General features: G+C 31.4%; 1 protein-coding gene across 1 annotated transcript; it reads right to left on the bottom strand.

The window, feature by feature from the left end:
- Positions 1–347: 347 nt before the first annotated feature.
- LOC148284957 (MD-2-related lipid-recognition protein-like) lies at positions 348–5882 on the bottom strand. The gene is made up of 4 exons (XM_088232254.1): positions 5692–5882; positions 5243–5359; positions 1097–1266; positions 348–527 (listed from the first exon to the last, which is right to left on the bottom strand). Exons 1-4 carry the CDS (start codon positions 5780–5782, stop codon positions 444–446), a joined length of 462 nt encoding a protein of 153 aa, XP_088088380.1. The 5' UTR covers positions 5783–5882; the 3' UTR covers positions 348–443.
- Between the last annotated feature and the right edge of the window lie 12793 nt (positions 5883–18675).

Here is an 18675-nt window from a genome sequence, read left to right as displayed (position 1 = left end):
ACTCCAGATTATAAAAAAGCAAATGTTACTTAAACAAATTTCAGCCATCTTGCCTAATTAAAAATCTTCCAGATATTTTTTAATGTATCCGAAGGACAAAAATACCAATGAAATTTATTAGAAAGACATGAACAAATCATATTATGTACATAAAACCTCCAAAACATAAAAATCTGGTTTTTCCTTGGTCTCCGAAATTTCAAATTGTGATTTCTCAAAATTATGTTTTTTGGGGTATTGATTTTTGCCTGAACGGCGACGATACGTACTTTTGTAATTAATAAATTTTAAAACTGTATTTTCTGAATGCAACCTACATAAATATTGTTTAATTAGACACACCGTGGTATTAATGTTATTATTTATTTATATTTAAATCATTTTTAAATACTACATTAAAATCTAGCATGACACTTTATTTACACAATATAATGTGGTTTCATTTAACGAACTAATTTAATAACTATAATAAAACAGCATTGTTCATTCTGTTCATTCCATAATTTCCATTTCACATCATAGGCTCTCTGAAACAACAACCAAAAAACATGTTAATATTTTTTCTCCCTATAGCATAATTCTACCAATTCACAATAATAGTAAAATATATATATATTAGTTCATTATTGTACTTATCATTTATCATTCGAATAAAATAACAGAAAAAGATTTTTTTTAATTCTAAAATTAACAAGGTATTTAAACAATAATGTTTATAGTTCTTTGGTTTATTTTAGCTTCAGATTTTACTTTTGATAGAATTTGAAATAAAAACAAAACGATTTGAGAATAATAAATTGTAGTTATTATATTGGCATACAAAATGCAATTATTTATTTCCAAACTATTGATTTATTTTGAATGATTTTTGAAATTTCCGCCCCATAGACTGTTTAATAAGCTTCCTGCTGAGGTGAGGGGCTCTACCAGCCATGAACAAAGAAGCAGATGCTTAATGGGTTTTCTCATCAAAAATCAAGGTTTCAAAATATATATAAATATTTATCTTAAAAATAATACACGATGTAAATAAGATTTTATATTTTTCAAGTTACAAATCAAAAAAATACATTTAAAAAAATGAAAGAACACTTACGGTCGGGTAATTTTTGGAAATAACTAAATCATAGCTGTAGGAAGATTTCTGTCCAGCTGTGAGAGGACATTTAACATTCGTACAAGCGTTCAGATCAACTGTTGGGAAGGAAATGTCCATTATACCCCCGGTCCAGTACACTGCGTTGCTAATTGCCTGTCCGGAAAATTCTGAAAAAAATGAGACATAAGAGATAGATGAAAATAAACGTATATTAAGGCTGTAGTTTAATAAAAAGTAGGGAAAATATACGATTTTACCCTTTAAAAAATAAAATAGTTTAATCTACAGTCAAATACACAATTATACAGTTATAATATAACAGATACTTAATACTAGGCTGAAAACGAATTCAGACTTATAATTAACATTGTAAATAATGAGTCATGAGTTATATTACAAGAAAATCAAAATTGAAAAAAAAAAAAAAAAATTGCGTATGCAGACAATTGGTAGAACTCCATTATGAACGTTGGTCCAACGTTCATAATGGAGAGAATCCAAAATAAAACACTTTTATTGGATTTAATCTCATTTTTTTATATATGTGACGCGTTTCGTCTTGTTAGGACATTATCAAACGTTTATCAAAGTTTAATAATGTTCCAAGAAGGCAAAACGCGTCACATAAAAAAAAAAAAAAAAACTTAAATTAAATCTAATGAAAGTGTTTTATTTTGGATCCTTTACGAAATTTCAAAAAAAAAAATATTTGTTCATAATATACATTAAAATAAAAATGAAAAATAAGTTAAGAAAAAAAGTTATTGTACAAATTACTAATTAAAAATTTTACGTCTTTAGTATTAACGTCAGCACAGTAAAATAATTTGGTGAGACGGGTAAGTTTGAAGGATGGTCAATAAGGGTAGTCTGCAATGCTATTTAAAAGCTTGAATAAAAACATTAAGTCAGCTATCTGCGCCTAAAACGCATTTGTTTCGAAATCACTTCATTTTAAAAACATCCGTTTTCTATGGTATTTCTGATTAAATATTTACTTAAGGCTGTATAAAAACTCTGGTAAAAAGCACGCAAAATGAGGAATTCATACGATTTTGCCATTTCAAAACGAATATTTAAAAAAAATCTTATCGGTACCGGTAAGGGCAGGTATGAAGGTAATAAAAACGTTAAAAAGATATTGTTAGAATTTGAATATTACATCCAGAATTATCTTCTTTTAAAAGAAAAAAGAATAAGATTCTATAAAAAAAGGCTTAAACTAAAATATTTCTATAAAGATATATTTTTTTAACTATTACCGAAGGCATAATTTTATGAAGAAATAATGGAAAATGTCACAAAAATGTATGTGATTTAAAATGCTTGCATTTCTTTTCAAAAACAAAAAATTAAGATTTTGCTTCGGCCACTTTCATGTTCAATTTATTATCTTCAAATTATAAATGTACATTTTAGTTCGATACTTAGTTTTTATATGAGAACACAGATACCTTAGTTTAGTCTAAATTTAAAATTGCGTTATCTTCCGGTCTAAAAGTAATTATATTTAAGTTACATATAATTTTTAAGAATGTTTTTCAGTATAAAAATATCTTTAAAAATTCTTGTCTTTATCTAATTTATAAATATATATATATTATTATTGCGCGATTAAAAAAAAAATCGTTTTAAAATGGCAAAATCGTATGATTTCCTCATTTTGCGTGCGTTTTACCAGACTATAGCCTTAAAAGTTGTATATCACTAAAATGCAATTACTTCTCGATTTGCATTTAAAATATTATATTGGCAAATTTTCTGCTGAAATTGTGTAGGTACTTTGGTAATCGTACCAAAAAGAAGTATTTAAGTATGTAAACATTTAGTTAAAGGAGAACCTTAAGTTTTGACTTTAAAAAGACATACAAGCATTTTAAATCCCACAAATTTGAAGGAAGGTTTAAGGCCTTTAATAATATTTAAATTTTCAAAAAATAGTTTAGTTTAAACCCTTTTAACGAATTGTATTATTTGTATTTTTTTAGGACGAATATTTGAGATGTAAATATTTAAGTTCCATAGCATGTTTTTAGCTAAATTTTAATATATACATAGGTCATTAAAAATAATTAGTTTGAATGTAACAGACATTGGAGTGAATGTCACAGTGCTTAATACTTCACATAAACCTACCAAGAGACTGCAAAACCCTTATTTAGACTTATTAATTTATTATTAAGGAAGTTAAGAAATTAAAATCACGTTTCACCACCGTTAACTGTTTTACAGACTCCAATATAATAATATATTCAAATAATATCACATTTTTATAATTCCCATATAGTAATATCATTTATCAAACATGTTTAATATTTTGATGTCATTTTTGCGATATTTTTATTTGAATCAAATAACCTTTGGCCCTCATAAAATTAATTAAATAAACTAACTTATCAAATTATTGAAACTGGGTTCATACAACCCATTTTGCGCACATTCATAGATAAAGCGAAATTTTATTTTGTTCATTAAAACCAAATAAAATTTCGCTTTAATTACAAAGCAAGTAGACGATTAATCAAGTTTAATTTATTGCATTCTCACACAACCTTCAACTTATAACTTAAAATGAGTTTATTTAAACTCCATAGGACCTTCGCACTGTGACGAATTGCCAAACCAGAAAATAACAAATCACACCGAACATCTATTTTAAAGTCAATAATTAAATTTAAAACCATCCGAAGTAAGACTCAAATAATATAAATGATATTATATCTATTAATTGTCATTTTCCAAGCATAAAAGTAATGATGTGTTTAAGGGAGGTAGGTACTGCGAATTTAAGTGATATTATTATGGCTAATTTACATAGCGCCATTTTAGTGAAAACCACTTCAGGGCGCTGTGCAATGTTACAGTTCCTCGTTTCCAGCTATGGTAGAATTTAATAACAGATACAGCGCGTCTTGAAGCTACAGAGCGCATGAACAGTATAAAATTCTAAATTTAAAAAAAGGTTCTAAATTTAAAAAAAAAAATTTTTTATCGTTTGTAAATAAGAGTTAGATACAACGCGTCCTGCAGCTACGGACCACATGAAGAGTTGAAATTCTAGGCCCTATTTACGAAATTTAAGTGTGAAATAATTTAATAGTTGATGACATTTAGGTATACACAGAAGCTAGAAATAAACGCCTTTTTTTATTTATTTATTACAAATTTTTAAAAACCCGTTAGGGTTACATTAGAAATTTAATATTGTCTAGTCATTATATGTCTCGTCTAGTCTAGTAGTTCAGTCATCATGTGCTTTTTCAGATTGATTTTAAATTTGTCTCCATTAAAAGTTTTCAAGAAGTAAGGTAGGTCGTTGTAGTGTTTAAGTTCATTATGTAGTATTTTTGACTGTCCTGTGTTTGTCTTTGCTTTTTCAATATGATAGTGTTGTTGTTGTCTGGTGTTATATTTGTGCATGTCAGCATTTTTAACTAATATTATGTCGTCGTCTTGTATGTTTCCCAGTGTTATTTTGTGCACAATTTTTAAGGTCTCAATTTTAGTCAAGTAGTTTATGTCAAACTGGTGTGTTTTTTTGTACTTGCAGCTACAAAGTGCGTACACGATTGGAATTTGCACTGCCTGAGTCAGGGGCAAATCCAAGCTTATTTATTTTAATTTTTGTTTATTTAAAGCTTCAAGTACAAAGAATAAGTCATTTGGCGGACTTATTGCTAGTATAAATATCTTCCAGCCAACCAAAAAACAGACTGGTCAAAAAAGTGTGGGTACTAAAAAACGAAAATATATATCAAAAAGATAAATAAATAAAAATGTAAAAAAACCTAATTTACGTATTTAAGGATGAGAAATGTGGAATCAGATAATGAGTTTGGAAGGAGAGAAAAAGAAACCAAAAAAAGAAAAGGGATTTAAATATATATTTAAAAAAAAAAAAACGTTAATACAGGGAGTTCAGGATTCTAGGAAGGATTCTTGAGGGTGTATGAAGCTTGTCTTAACTTTCCATTTCCCGAAACCGTTTATACGGTATGATGGTCAGACACCAAGAACTTACTGCACACCCTGTGTCTGATGGAAGGTAAAAAAGACCACGATCATCTCGTATACGTGTTATTATGTCAGTTGCATCTATCTCAGATGCTTAATATTATTAAATAATAGCAAGTAGGTACTTACGTGGCGTGAAATCAAAAGAAATAGCGGCTGTTTTGCCCCTTTTTAGTCTACAGGGTGAACCAGTTTCAGCCTCCTTGCAAGGATCCACATTCACCCGGTTTATCTCGCACTTAGTTTCTAAAAGAGTATGCATTTACATAATTATTAATAAAACAGTCTAGTTTCACAAATATCTGAACCGAAGTGATTAGGCAAATTGATGGACTGATTATAAGAATATCTCTTTCCAAATAAAATCCTAAAGATGGGCTGTTTGAGCATAATGTAACAGCTAAAATTAAACTTTGACTTTGGTTAAAGATGGAGGGACAGTTGGATCTCAACGTCTCAAGAGAAGTAGCTTTCTGCTAGAACAGATCAACGGATCTAGACGAAGAGAAAGAAAAAGAGAAAAATATTGTTTACTTCTTCTACGACAATAATATTATTGAAAAGAGCGGTTTTAATACCTTCTCCTGGACACGGTAAAAATTGGACATCTTCTCCTAATGCAACCTCCCCCAACACCAAAAAACAACACAACATGAACCAGGAATTCATTTTAGGGATAAATTAAACTAAAATACTGAATATAAATAACAATAAAGACCGTGCAAAGCGTTGTTTTTCGTGAACGGTCACTGACTAATTGCCAACTGCTTCGCTTTGTGACTTGATCCGGAGTAATTTTAGGTAGCGATTTAATAATTAGCATTAGCAACACTTAATTGTAATTTTATTGCATTAGCATTAACATCCGCTATTTTTTTTATTTTTTATTTATAAATCATATAACACAAAGTATTTTACAAGTCTAATACGTTGAATTACATTCGCAGGAGTTACAACAACTCAATTCGGGACATAAATAATATTAGCATTTAGAAAATAACACATATTGAGAACAACAAAGAAACAAAGCAAGTTTAGCACCTTTACAACTAAATATACAATAAAAATTTATACGCCTAAAACCTTTTCTTACACAAGCAGAATAAATATATTTAAAAAAACACTTTTAAGAATAAAAAAAAGTAGTGAATATTCACTATAGTAGTATATGCTAAGGGAGATAAGGTGATTAACATCACATGCCATGCAGATAATGCTGCCATAATGATTATGAGAACATATCCATCTCAGTTAATAAACATGTGGATGGAAAGAAATGTCGTATAGTACAATGAACACATGATTATTGAAAACATAATTCGGATATACAAAACGTGTGTCACACCAAATCATGGTGTATACAACAAAGGCGAGGATAGATGGAGAGAAAATAAAAAATACAAAAAACCAAGTAGAAAAACTAAATAAAAAAGCAAAATAGAAAAACCAAATAACTGCTCAGAACGTCAGAGATGAAAATACTAAAGGCAATCGCAGGGAAACCCAAAAGAGGCAGAATCTAGAGTCAAGAAGTAAATTCAATTTGTTTCATGCTAATCATAAGCTACAAAATGATTCATAAACTCAAATGACTTCAGATTACATGCATAAGATATATTTGGTCTTAGGAAACACGACCACTTTTCTTAGACATCTTAACTGGAGATGCAGGAACACCGATTTCAATTATATGTCTTCTTACAAAAAGCACCTCTTGCTTAGTTTAAAAGATAGCCGTCAACTATTAGACATGGGGGTCCTACATGACATACTCAGTGGACGCCTTGATAGTCCGGCTCTTATGTCGGAGTTATCATTAAATGTCCCTGGCTACCGCACCCGTCACACGTCGAGCTCTCTATTTCATGTGCCAGCAGTTCGTACGAACTATGCCCAGAACTCTCCACTTATACGTTTTGCTCGTGAATATAATTTGAACTTTCCCCTTATTGATCCATTTGTTTGTACCAAATTAACATTTAAAATGGGCGTTTTAAAACACACTTTTTTGTCTAATACTTAGTTTCTGAAATATATTCTTTTTTTTATCTCTAATTATTAATATTTTATATATTTTTGACACTTGTGCAATGATATTTACACACATGTCTACCCTCATTCCATTATAACACCCACTCACCCACCCTCTCACACACTTACACTCACACAAACACTCTAACATGTATGTATTGTACGAGTATTTAATGTATTTCTGTGGATATCTGTTATTGGTTTTATTCTCTGTATATTTTATTTGTTATATATTTTTTTTACATATATTACTATTGATATCCCTAATAAATAAAATAAAATATTTAAAAATCTGATTATCGTAGGCAACTAAATTGGCTCAAAACTAGAAAGCGGAGAAATGATCGCACCCTTATACTTCGGTTCACTGTACTCTATAGTCTTAAGGCTCTACTATACCTTCGTAAAAAAAATTAACGCTTATCCGAATATGGCTTACCAATTCGATCACATTTCAAAGCACCCTATTCATTGCTATCCGTAATCATACGTTCTAAATCCTACGAAACTAAATAATATATATTTTATTTTATTTTATTGGTTAGTTGCGAGAAACTGCCATTGGAAAAAAGCAGGCCGGCTAATTGCCATATGTAATTGTTGATTGAACATAAAGACTTTAAAAAAAAATTGATACGGAGATTTAAATAAATAATCGAATTTCGACATGTCCTTGTGTAAATTTATCGCCATTCCAAGAAAGAAGGTAGTAACAAACATTTTCAAAGTTTTGTGGAAATCGAGGTTTTTAGTATTTGGTATTTTTTTACTGTACAAAAAAAACGGCTTTTACAAAATATTTTTACTGATTTTTTAAAGTAAGTTGTTTAAAATGATTATAATTATTTATCAGGTGGCATTAATTTTATTTTTTTTAATTTTTGCTAGATACCTGCTGCTTTTTAATTTTGAAAGGGCAGTATAGCATTCAGTGATAGCACATCACATGATATTTTTTCTTCGGTTAGCATGCTAACGAAACGAAAATTGTAAATAATTACTACTGTTAGTTTTAAACTTCGAACATTTAGATTATTCTGTGAATGTACTGAGTTCAAGTTCTGAACGATAAGATAATTCAGCGAATCATTCAATTTCTCAGTAGGAACATGGGGTTATTAGTATATGAGGACACTACTTGCAAACGCGGCCAAATCCATCTTTCTGATACAATACTTTATTATAATCAGTCAATATTTGATACGTTAGAAGTGATGACATAATCATGATTATGTCCAGAAACAATAGTGAAATAATAAATTTAATTTTATACATTACCAACTTTGCAATAATCAAATAGAGATTGCTATGTTTGCAACAAAGCCGATAATTTGGAAGTCAAGTATTACAAATTAAGCCGTATTTTTGTCTGACAATGCTAAAATTATTGTAAAAAATTATATTCTGAATAAGTTTAAATTAATATCTCACTTTTTTTAAATTTTGGATTTTGCCGGGTTTGCAAGTAGTACCTACCCTCATATTACAACAGAAACGAAGAACATTTTACAGAACGGAATATAAAATTCTAGGCATCCACAGGGCTTATGACCCGTCATTGGCTGGTTTAAGTGGCTACTTTACACACCGTGAAACATTTACCATTCTGTCATATTTAAACATCTTTATTTCTTTCGACTCTTCCATCTGTTGACGTTTGTAAAGTTAAAGAGCTGAAACCTTTATTGTTTCGGGTGAGATTTATCAGATAAAATTATTTCACCTACACACTAGGCAACGCCTAAATATATTTAATTTTTCATATTTCTTCTTAGACCATGTGGAATTATCAACAATGTTTTGAGTTTGTCCAATTTTTTGTAGATAAGGACTGTATTCAACCCCCTAGGGAGCCAATAATAAACTTAATATTTATTTATTTAACACTTTATATACATGTACAATATATTATATATACATATATGGGCGGTCATTTTGTCTTAAGGCAATTTCTTCCTACCTACCCAAACCGTTCAATTTGAGAAAATTACAAGTACATACATTGACATATTGAATCTTACAATTTTATACAAAAATTAAAACCAAAGATTAACAAAAAAAAATGACACTATACTACGAATATAAAAAAATACACTATACTATGAAGAGAGGAGAGGGGAAGGAAAGGAAAAAAGAAGGATAAAGGAACAATTTAAATATTTAGATAGTGGCATTTCAATATTGACTTAAATGTAAATAAAGAAGGGACGTCTCTAACATTAGTAGGTAGATTATTCCACAATCGAGCGGCTACTACTGTGAAAGAGGACTGATATTCTGTTTATATTATATTTTATAACATTATGTACCTAGCTGCTTTAAACTGCATTTCTTTGATATGTTTGTATATTATTAGTTTATCTATAAAAAAATATCTAGCTTCTACCGCCAATTTTTTTTTAAACCATCTATACTTCTTAACACAGTTCTATATTTTAAACTTTTATATTGTTTTTCAAATTTTGAAGATTACTTGCTATACCTGTTATTTTTTAATTATTCTTTCTTTTTTCTCTGTTGCATTGACATGTTTTTATACTTTTAAACTACTTTTAATCTACTTTTAATTACTTATATTATGTATGTATATAAAATCAATATATTGCTGCTCTTACTATAATGTGTCATTAATTTTGAAGATGTTTTTTAAATTGACTTAAATTTATTATCTTATATTTCACATAAAAATTCTTCTCATCGTTTCTTTGAATCTCTTAAAATATGTAAGTTATTACTATTTTATTTTATTTTTACATTTGAGCATGTTTTTCATTCCTTATTTTAATTCTTAACTTTGAATTACTTTTACAAATTTTCTTCATTTTTAATATAATTTCCATTTGTAAATACTAACTACAAACTACAAACTTTAAAATACCTTTTATAATTAAAATAAATTTTAAACAACTTCCATTTATGTTTTTTTTTCCTTTTCTTTTTTGTACTTTAATTAATAACCTAACATATAATTACTTTATAATATGGAAACTTCACTGGTCCATTAGAGCTAAGTCTAACTGTGTAAAATATAAAACTTTGAAACTGTACTGTATGTTTCCTAAATAAAAGAAAATAAAAAAATAAAAAATAAAAATAATAACTTCTATGTATGTAAAAGTCTTATGGGCGTGAAAAATTAATAAAATAAAATAAAAACATAACAAATGTCAACAGATGGAAGAGTCGAAGGAATATAGATTGTCAAATATAGGCAGAATGGTGAACGTTACACAGTATGTAAAGTGGCCACTTTAACCGGCCGATTATCTATTTATTTAATATAATTATTTTTTTGCACCACAACAGGCCAGGAGGCCTAATTACAGTGGTGAATTACACCACAGAACACCCAGGCTTGAGAAAATTGTAGATAAATTTAAATAAATTTGGTAAATATGGTCCATGACTCGGAACTACGTGTTTAGGATGCCATTTCGCATGGGTTTTGTTTTGACGTTTAAAATGTCACGCGGTGGCTAATTGGGGTAATTGGGGTTATATGCCACAGTTAGTTGGGGTTTTATGCTAACGTGTTTTTATTTGTTTTAGAAAGCCTCGACAGTAAAAAATGAAACATCTTTGAGCACGATGGATGGTGGAAGCACTGCAGAAAGCTGTAGAAGGTATTATGCAGAAAAAGGGTCTATTCGCGAGATCTCTAGACATTTTAACAGAACTGGGGTGCTATCCTAAACCACTCTCGTGGCACGAGAAAACAGTTTTTCTCGTGTATTTCGTATGTAAATACTCGAGATAATACGGCCACGAAAACGTTTGGAATACCAGCCCTGGACGCACTTTAATGCAGGTGCATAAATTATATTAATTTAGAAAAGATTTCTCTTGGTGGTAAGTGCTATTTTTTCATTACTTTTTTATTTAGTCTTAAAATAGTACAAACATTATATGTCCTAATATTAACTTATATCTAATTATCATTAAAATATATACTAATTATTAATCTTTCTAAACAATATATGTACACTTGAAAGCTATAACGAAAAATATTGCAAAGAACAAAATATTTTCAATTTCAATTTTCGGGGAGAACCAGAAGGTTTGTTGATGTGGGTTCATGTAAAATCACCCACAGCATAATCACTGAACCACAGACCAATCACCGCAGCAGCACATTATCCTATCAAACCACGACAATTTTGAAAAATAATCTCTATACTACAAAACGAAGCTCCAAGAATAATCCCGAGAAAAAATACAGAAGCGTAATCGATGCTTAATTACTTATTTGAGACAAGAAAATAATAAAAAAATAGTTGCCTATGTGCAATTAACGTTTGAAAGAAGTGTACGCCTTAATTTTTAGTTGTGCCATGTACCCTACTAGTGGGGTAGTCTCGCATTTATCGACTGTGTTTTTCTTTCCTCAATTATATATATTTTAAATTATTATTTTTACTTTTAAATGGTTAGATGTGCTTAATTAACATACAAACTGTTTTCTGGTATTTGTCTTTTGATAATATTTTTTTTTCTACGTACGAAAAATCCCAATTCTTTTTTTGTTGCCATATTACCCCGACTTAGTTTTTACAGCCACCATTGTTTTCCCGTCCACACCAAGCGGCGCATTGAGCACTGCATTGGTGATCCCATTGCTGCATATCTGGATCAATTTCATTTCATGGAAGGCCTTCACAGCCACAGCCTTCTTGTCTCTTTCTCTTCCTGGAAAATAAGTCACAGGGCGCAAAATTCAAATTTTGCCAGGGGCGCCAATGACACTTGTTACCATTGCTATCTCAAGACTTATACAATTGGACACATATTTTTTAAAGTTGGACATTTACAGAGACTGTGACCTGTCGTTTGCTAGTGTAGGAGGCCAATTTACACATTTTATCTTTGTCCAGCGGATGAAATATACGCATTGTGTGTGTAAAATTGAACCAGAATCCTGGACGAGTATTTTTAACCCAATGGATACTCTTAGGTAAAAATCCCGAAAAAGAAAATAAAGCGGATAAAATTCCGCATCCTAAGGTAGTGGTTTGTGTGTTCGCCTATTATTTGAGGTCTTGGGTTCGGTTCCTGGGAGAAAATAAAATGTTTGTTCATAAGGTGGTTTTAAACTGTGATATTTTACTGTATTTGGATTGGCATCTGAGTGAGGCGTAAGGCTGACCACATTTTGTTCGGACTAATATCAAATCTCAACCAAATCCATATCTACCTACCGTTTTTACCATTTTCTAGCGCACTCTACGTAACAATAATTCCACGTGTGAGTGCCGAAAAAAACATTATATTCTCAGTACACAAATAACATTCTACGAGTGAAGTGCTTTTTCTTTCAATAAACTTCTTTCATCAAGCGAGCTGTGCTAGCGTCTCACGACCGGCTTCACCAGCTAGGTTCTAGCACTCATCATGCCTCATCATCAGCAGGTTAGTGGAGTTACGCAACCTTCCTTCTTAACAATACAGTCCACTTTCTAAATTTTCCTCCTCCTTGGACGAGGCGTTCTTCTCACCTCGTCCACTCCTCAACATATTGGTTTGTTAATTAAATGATACATATTACAAAAAAAAAAAAAACATTTCCCTAACTCTATAGGGCCAAGACCCCAGTGTTGAGTTGGAAGACAACATAATGGAAAGTGGAATCATACATAATATATTATTAACCAAAAAAATAAACAAAAAATTTCATAAACATTTGGACATTACGTATCTTCTGTAACACATGATCGAGATGCACTGCATGTACGCGTATATTTCCCATGATTAGGTAGGGTTTAATGATCGATGATTATGCATTCACCTTTGTGACATTTTTTTTGACTATGTTTGGATGCATCATTTTTCAATCCTTCTCCATATCTGATGATTTTTGTAAAATAAAATCCACAAACTTTTGTCAGGGAGTCAACGTGGAATGTTGATGATGATGATAGGCGCCACTCAGTGTATTTCCTTTCATGCAAGCTAGACGCGAAAAATTCTGAAAGGTCTCGAGACCCAATCTTGTCATATATTTTATCCTGCCATGATGTAAAATTGTATGAAATATGTTTGGATTTTTACCTGAGGATAGCCGCTAAATACGTTTTAAATAAATACAAATGAAAATAATGTCTATCCGCCCTAATTTAACCGTGGCGTGTGGGTTTAGACGAAACGTTCTAAATGGGCATTCTCTGTCGAATGTCTCGCGGCTGGTTTGTTTATTTGGAAATTCTAGTAATAATGAACACACTGTAACTACAATCTTAACTTAGAATGATAGGCATAGAACTAACATATTTAATTTATTATCTCTGTTTGACATCTCGACCCGGATTTTAATTAACAATAAAATTGATAAGTTGCATACTAATATTTTTTTACTTATTTAAACTTTAAGTACAAAATAAATGCACCTTAGCGAGTTTATTACTAAAATCAATATCTTTCAACTAATAAGTACGTTAAAAATGCCATTTATTCATTATCATTTGTATTTATCGTATCTAGATCGTTTTTGTTTAACGGAAGGAGAAGCCTGCCCAGGGACAATGAAATATTGCAGTTTACTTATAAACCATATTTATTAAGTTATTCGTATACATTTTTTTTTAATGTCTAAAATAGTGTCGGGGGTGTCTTGTGCCGAGGGAAACAGTTAACATTATTTTGAAAGGTACACTTAATTACACATTAAACAAAATATACATTTTAACACTTATCCTATAAGTAACACTAGGAATAAAAACACCCTTTTAGCTATTTGGTCTGATCCATTCATCAGTCTGGGCTTCAAAACCAATATTTAAGATTTATATTGACTTTGTGTTCAAACATTTCAATTAATGTTAGTAAATATTAGTATTAAACCACTTACCGACTTTTTATGTCTACCTAAAATAATATTCCTACAGTAAATATTCAAATATTGTTTCGTTAAAGCCAGCTTTTTTATTTCAAAATTAACCAATCGGATAACCTTCAACCTCCTAGCCCCTCCCCTTTTTAAACCCCACCCTCACCCATTCTCCAATACACCACTAAATATTATTAACATAATTTTTAGTACATTTTCGGACATGGTGGTGTTGGCATCTTCTTTAACTCTGAAGGTAATTTATGTATTTTTTCGTAAAAACTATGTATACTACGGCTATAAATCAAACCAAGGACCTCAAACATGGACGCGCCAACTACTACTCAAAGAACTTATCTTCACTCGATCAATGATTTTTACCCTAGAGCAGCCATCGAGTCGAAAACATTAGTCCAGGGTTCTGGTTCTATTTCGCATACATATTTTTATTATTTGTCCGTCTGGTGTCTGGAAACATGTCATTTATGAACTAAGCGTGTTTTCAGAATTGCTGCTAATTTTCAATAACGTAAGGAAAATCAATCAAAAGACACGTTTATTGTATATATTTTGATTACGAGCTGCCGACTTCGACTGTACTTTAATAATTTGTCAATAAAAATAATATAAATAATGAAGACATAACTCAAACATGTTATCAAAGAGGGTTCAAGAAAAACAATACATACGTTAGAAGTAAGTAATCTGTATTCGAGTGCAAACCCAGGACGTTAAGTACAGAGTGAGGACATTTAGTACAAGCGTTTTATTTTTTGTTTTGTGAAGATAAACCCACAAGACGTTCCTATGTATATCTTATATTTATTTATATACCCAGTGCGTATTTTTAAGGACACTATACATATTCGAACCGGGTTGTGGTCCCTTGGTAGTATTGTGGATTCACGGACCAAATGTTCCAGGTTCAAATCCCACTCTACAATAACTCACTCGATTTTCATTTTTCCAGCACAAGTTATTTACGGAAATGGTGGAAAGAACTTGAGTATTTCTATTTAAAAAACAGAAAAAAATAGATTTTAGATTAATTTATTTATGACAAAATACATCGTTTTTAACTTTACATATAACATTACTAATGTAATATGTAAAGTAATCATTACATATTTTATTTGTACGATATATTCCAAATCAGCAAAAATGCTGGTAAGCGGGGACATATTATATTATGAAAAAGTCGATAAAATAACATCACATATCACTCGTCATACGGGCTGTAATAACTGTTTTATTTAGGTGTTTTTTAAAGTACGTAAATGTTTTGTATATTTTTTAGGTCATTAGAAAGTAAATTGTAAAAAATTATTGCTGTATACACAAAAATGTTTATTTTCCTGTTAGTCCTAGGTTGTTTGCAAGTTAAATTACTTGACGCCCTTGTATTTATTTGATGTATATTGTAGTTAAAATAAAATTTAGTATTCGTCTTTATTTTATTCTTTTTCATTAAAAATATTATCTTTACCCTTTCTGTGTAAATTAATTCATCTAAATTGAGCATTTTTGTTATTTTATATGAATCTGTGGTTCTAGTATATTTATCAAAATTAAATGTTACTTAAAGTGCTTTATTCATTGTTATTTGTATTGATTCTTGCATTATTTGTTTACTACATTGCGGCCATTAATCCAAGTTCTGTTAGCAAGCAGAAAGGCTGATTTGCAGCAAATAGTCTCTAGAATGTATGATGTATGCCTGGAAAGCGAATTGGCGATGAACGAAAGTAAGTCAACAGTGATGGTATTTGAAAAGGATAGTGAGGTTACTGACTGCATAATAAATGTAAACAACAAATGTCTCGAGCAAGTAGAAGAATTTGTGTATCTGGGAAGCATGTTTTCAAGAGATGGAAGAGTAAAAAAATGTTGAAAGAAGAGTGAATGCGGGCAACAAAATGAACGGAGCACTTAGCACAGTAATTTCTAATAAAAATATGTCAATCGAAGCTAAACTGGCAGTGCACAACGGAGTTTTAGTCCCAACACTTATGTATGGAAGTGAAACATGGAACTGGCAGAGGAAGGATGAAAACCGAGTGAACGCGGTTGAAATGCGATCTCTTAGACGAATGTGTGGGAAATCAATGTATGACAGGGTTACGAATGATGAAATCAGGCGAGAGTGTAAATCTGAGTCAAGTATAATTGATAAGATTAAGAAAGGGTATCTGAGATGATTTGGTCACGTAGAACAAATGGACGACGAAAGAATGGTAAAAAAAGTATATATGGCGAAAATGAACGGCAACGTGAGACGAAGACGACCAAGAAAGACGTGGCATGATCAGATAAACCAAAATCTTAAGTCTGGTCATGTCAAAAGCAGACAGAACCGAAGGGCATGTATGACAAGATGTATGAATGTGGAAGAGGCTAGGATTGTATGCCAGGATAGACGTGTGTAGCGGTCCATTCTCTCTGCCTACCCCTACCGGGAAATGGCGTGTTGGTTGTAGTAGTAGTAGTAGTTATTAATCCATATGCAAAGTGTGAAAGTATGAAAGCATTGTATATCATTAATTTTGTACTTTTATCCAAGACTTCTGTTCTTCTCATTATTCCAATAATTGGACACCGTTTTTTTATAACTGCTTTGATATGTTTTGTCCACGCTAATTTGTCATCCACTTCCAAACCCAAGTACTTTACATTTGCTGTTTGTTTAATTTTCTCATCTTTAATTATTAGGTTAGGTTTTATGGGGCATATTATAATAGAATGGAAAAAAAGACGTTATAGTATATGGAAGACTAAATGGAAATAGAAACGGGGGAGGGGTGATTATAGTTCAACGAGAAAGTTCAGTGCAATGGGAAATTGGATAGAAAAACGTTTTCAAGAGCAGTAAAAATTAAAGCAGTTTATTCTACGGCAAAGTCTTTTAATAATGTAGAAAAAATTGATCAAAATGAGCTACTTAGAACTACGTCACTCTCCGATGGCGCTACAGCCCACATCGAGCTTTGGCCTCCTGCAACTTTTGCCTCCAACTCTGTCTGTCCTCAGCCGCCGTCTTCCAATTTGCCACCTGGCGAAACTGCTCTGCTTCCTTTTTCGCTTCATCCTTCCATCTCAGCCTGAGTCTTCCCACTAATCTCCTTCCATCCGGGTGTCTGCTTATTAATATTTTAGCGACTACGTCACTAGTTCTCCGAAATCAAGTAATGACAGAGTGTTGAGAAACATTTCCCGTTAGCGGGAAGCCTACCCACTAATCAGGACAACTCACCGTAGAGAACTTGCGACGTCACAACACTCTGTTATTAAAAAGTGAAAAAAATAGGAGGCATTAGTTTTTGACGGGCCCTCGTACATCGTACATCATATCATATTCTCACAGGCAAAAATATTTTTTTAAAAAGTATATTTTTGGCTTACTTGAATAGCACACACAAAAACAATAGGTCGTGACTTGTGACCTTTTTCCTAGTATAAATGTTAAATTACTGGGTGTTCATTTAGATTCAGATCTTTCTCTTCATTCTCAAGTCAATAAAACGGTAAGCGCTGGTTTCTTCCGTTTCCGACAGGTAAAATCCGTACGAATAAATATTCCTATAGACGCAACTAAAGCTCTTGTGAATGCTTATGTCGTTTCGCATTTAGATAACTGTATTGGAACATACGCAAATCTCCCAAAATACCAAACTAATAAACTTCAATTTGTTTTCAATGCAGCAGCAAGGCTTATTTCTGGAGTAAAAAATATTCTCACATCTCACAACATCTTCGAAATTTGCACTGGTTAAAAAGCCCAGAGAGAACAAAATACAAGCTTTGCTGGACAGTATTCAAATCCCTTCATGAAATGGCTCCAAAATACCTATCGGACCTTTATATAAGGGAAAATAGATGTCAAAGAAAATCTACTCTTAGATCAGCATTCGATTCAGGCAGAGGAAAACTTGTCGAAATCCGGGGCTCCCAAACACTAGATTCGGAGATCGTGCTTTGACCGTTGCCGGCCCCTCTGCCTGGAACCAATTGCCTTCAAACTTACAAATCATCAGCAGTCCTAATCAGTTCATATCCCAACTAAAATTTCACTTTTTTAGATTATCATACCCTCAATTTTAAATCAGAAAATATAATATTTTGTGCCTGGGTGAATATAAAGTGTTTTCAGGCGTTGAAATAATTCAGTCAGAATCTTTCGGAGGTTCTTTAACATCACAGAGATCAGCAGATGGAAGAATTGAAGGAATACAGATGTTCAAACATAAACATAATAGTGATTGTTGCAGTGTGAAAAGTGGCCACTTAAACCAGCTAATGGCAGGTCATAGATTGTAATATATTAATGATGATTTTTATTGAACACCTTCCAGTACTCTTCAGCACATATTTGATAAGATGTACTGAATAACATTATAATTTTTTTAGTGCATTTGAACGGAGTGTCTGATAATGTTGTCCATAAAAACATTGATAGCTTTAGGATGTATATTCTGAACGCTGTGAAGCGAGAAATTGTTCATGTTAATTAAAATTAATGCGAAGTGCAAGCTCAGATATTAAAATAATATTTTTTTATGAAAGTGAAGTTATTTTTGCAATATTGGGCTGGTTTAATATTTTCTTCTTTGTTTTCCCCATCCGCTCTTAAAGAAAGTAAGTGGAGATCACCAGACACCGTATCCCAGTCAGAACTCTAACCCACGTCAATTCCGCGTTTATAAGTTCCGCCGAA

This window comes from Micrasema longulum, unplaced genomic scaffold (assembly GCF_059751315.1).
Source record: "Micrasema longulum isolate JH-2025_06_02 unplaced genomic scaffold, ASM5975131v1 h1tg000073l, whole genome shotgun sequence".
In the NCBI taxonomy this organism is placed as follows: domain Eukaryota; kingdom Metazoa; phylum Arthropoda; class Insecta; order Trichoptera; family Brachycentridae; genus Micrasema; species Micrasema longulum.
This window is presented reverse-complemented; position numbering and strand designations above follow the sequence as displayed.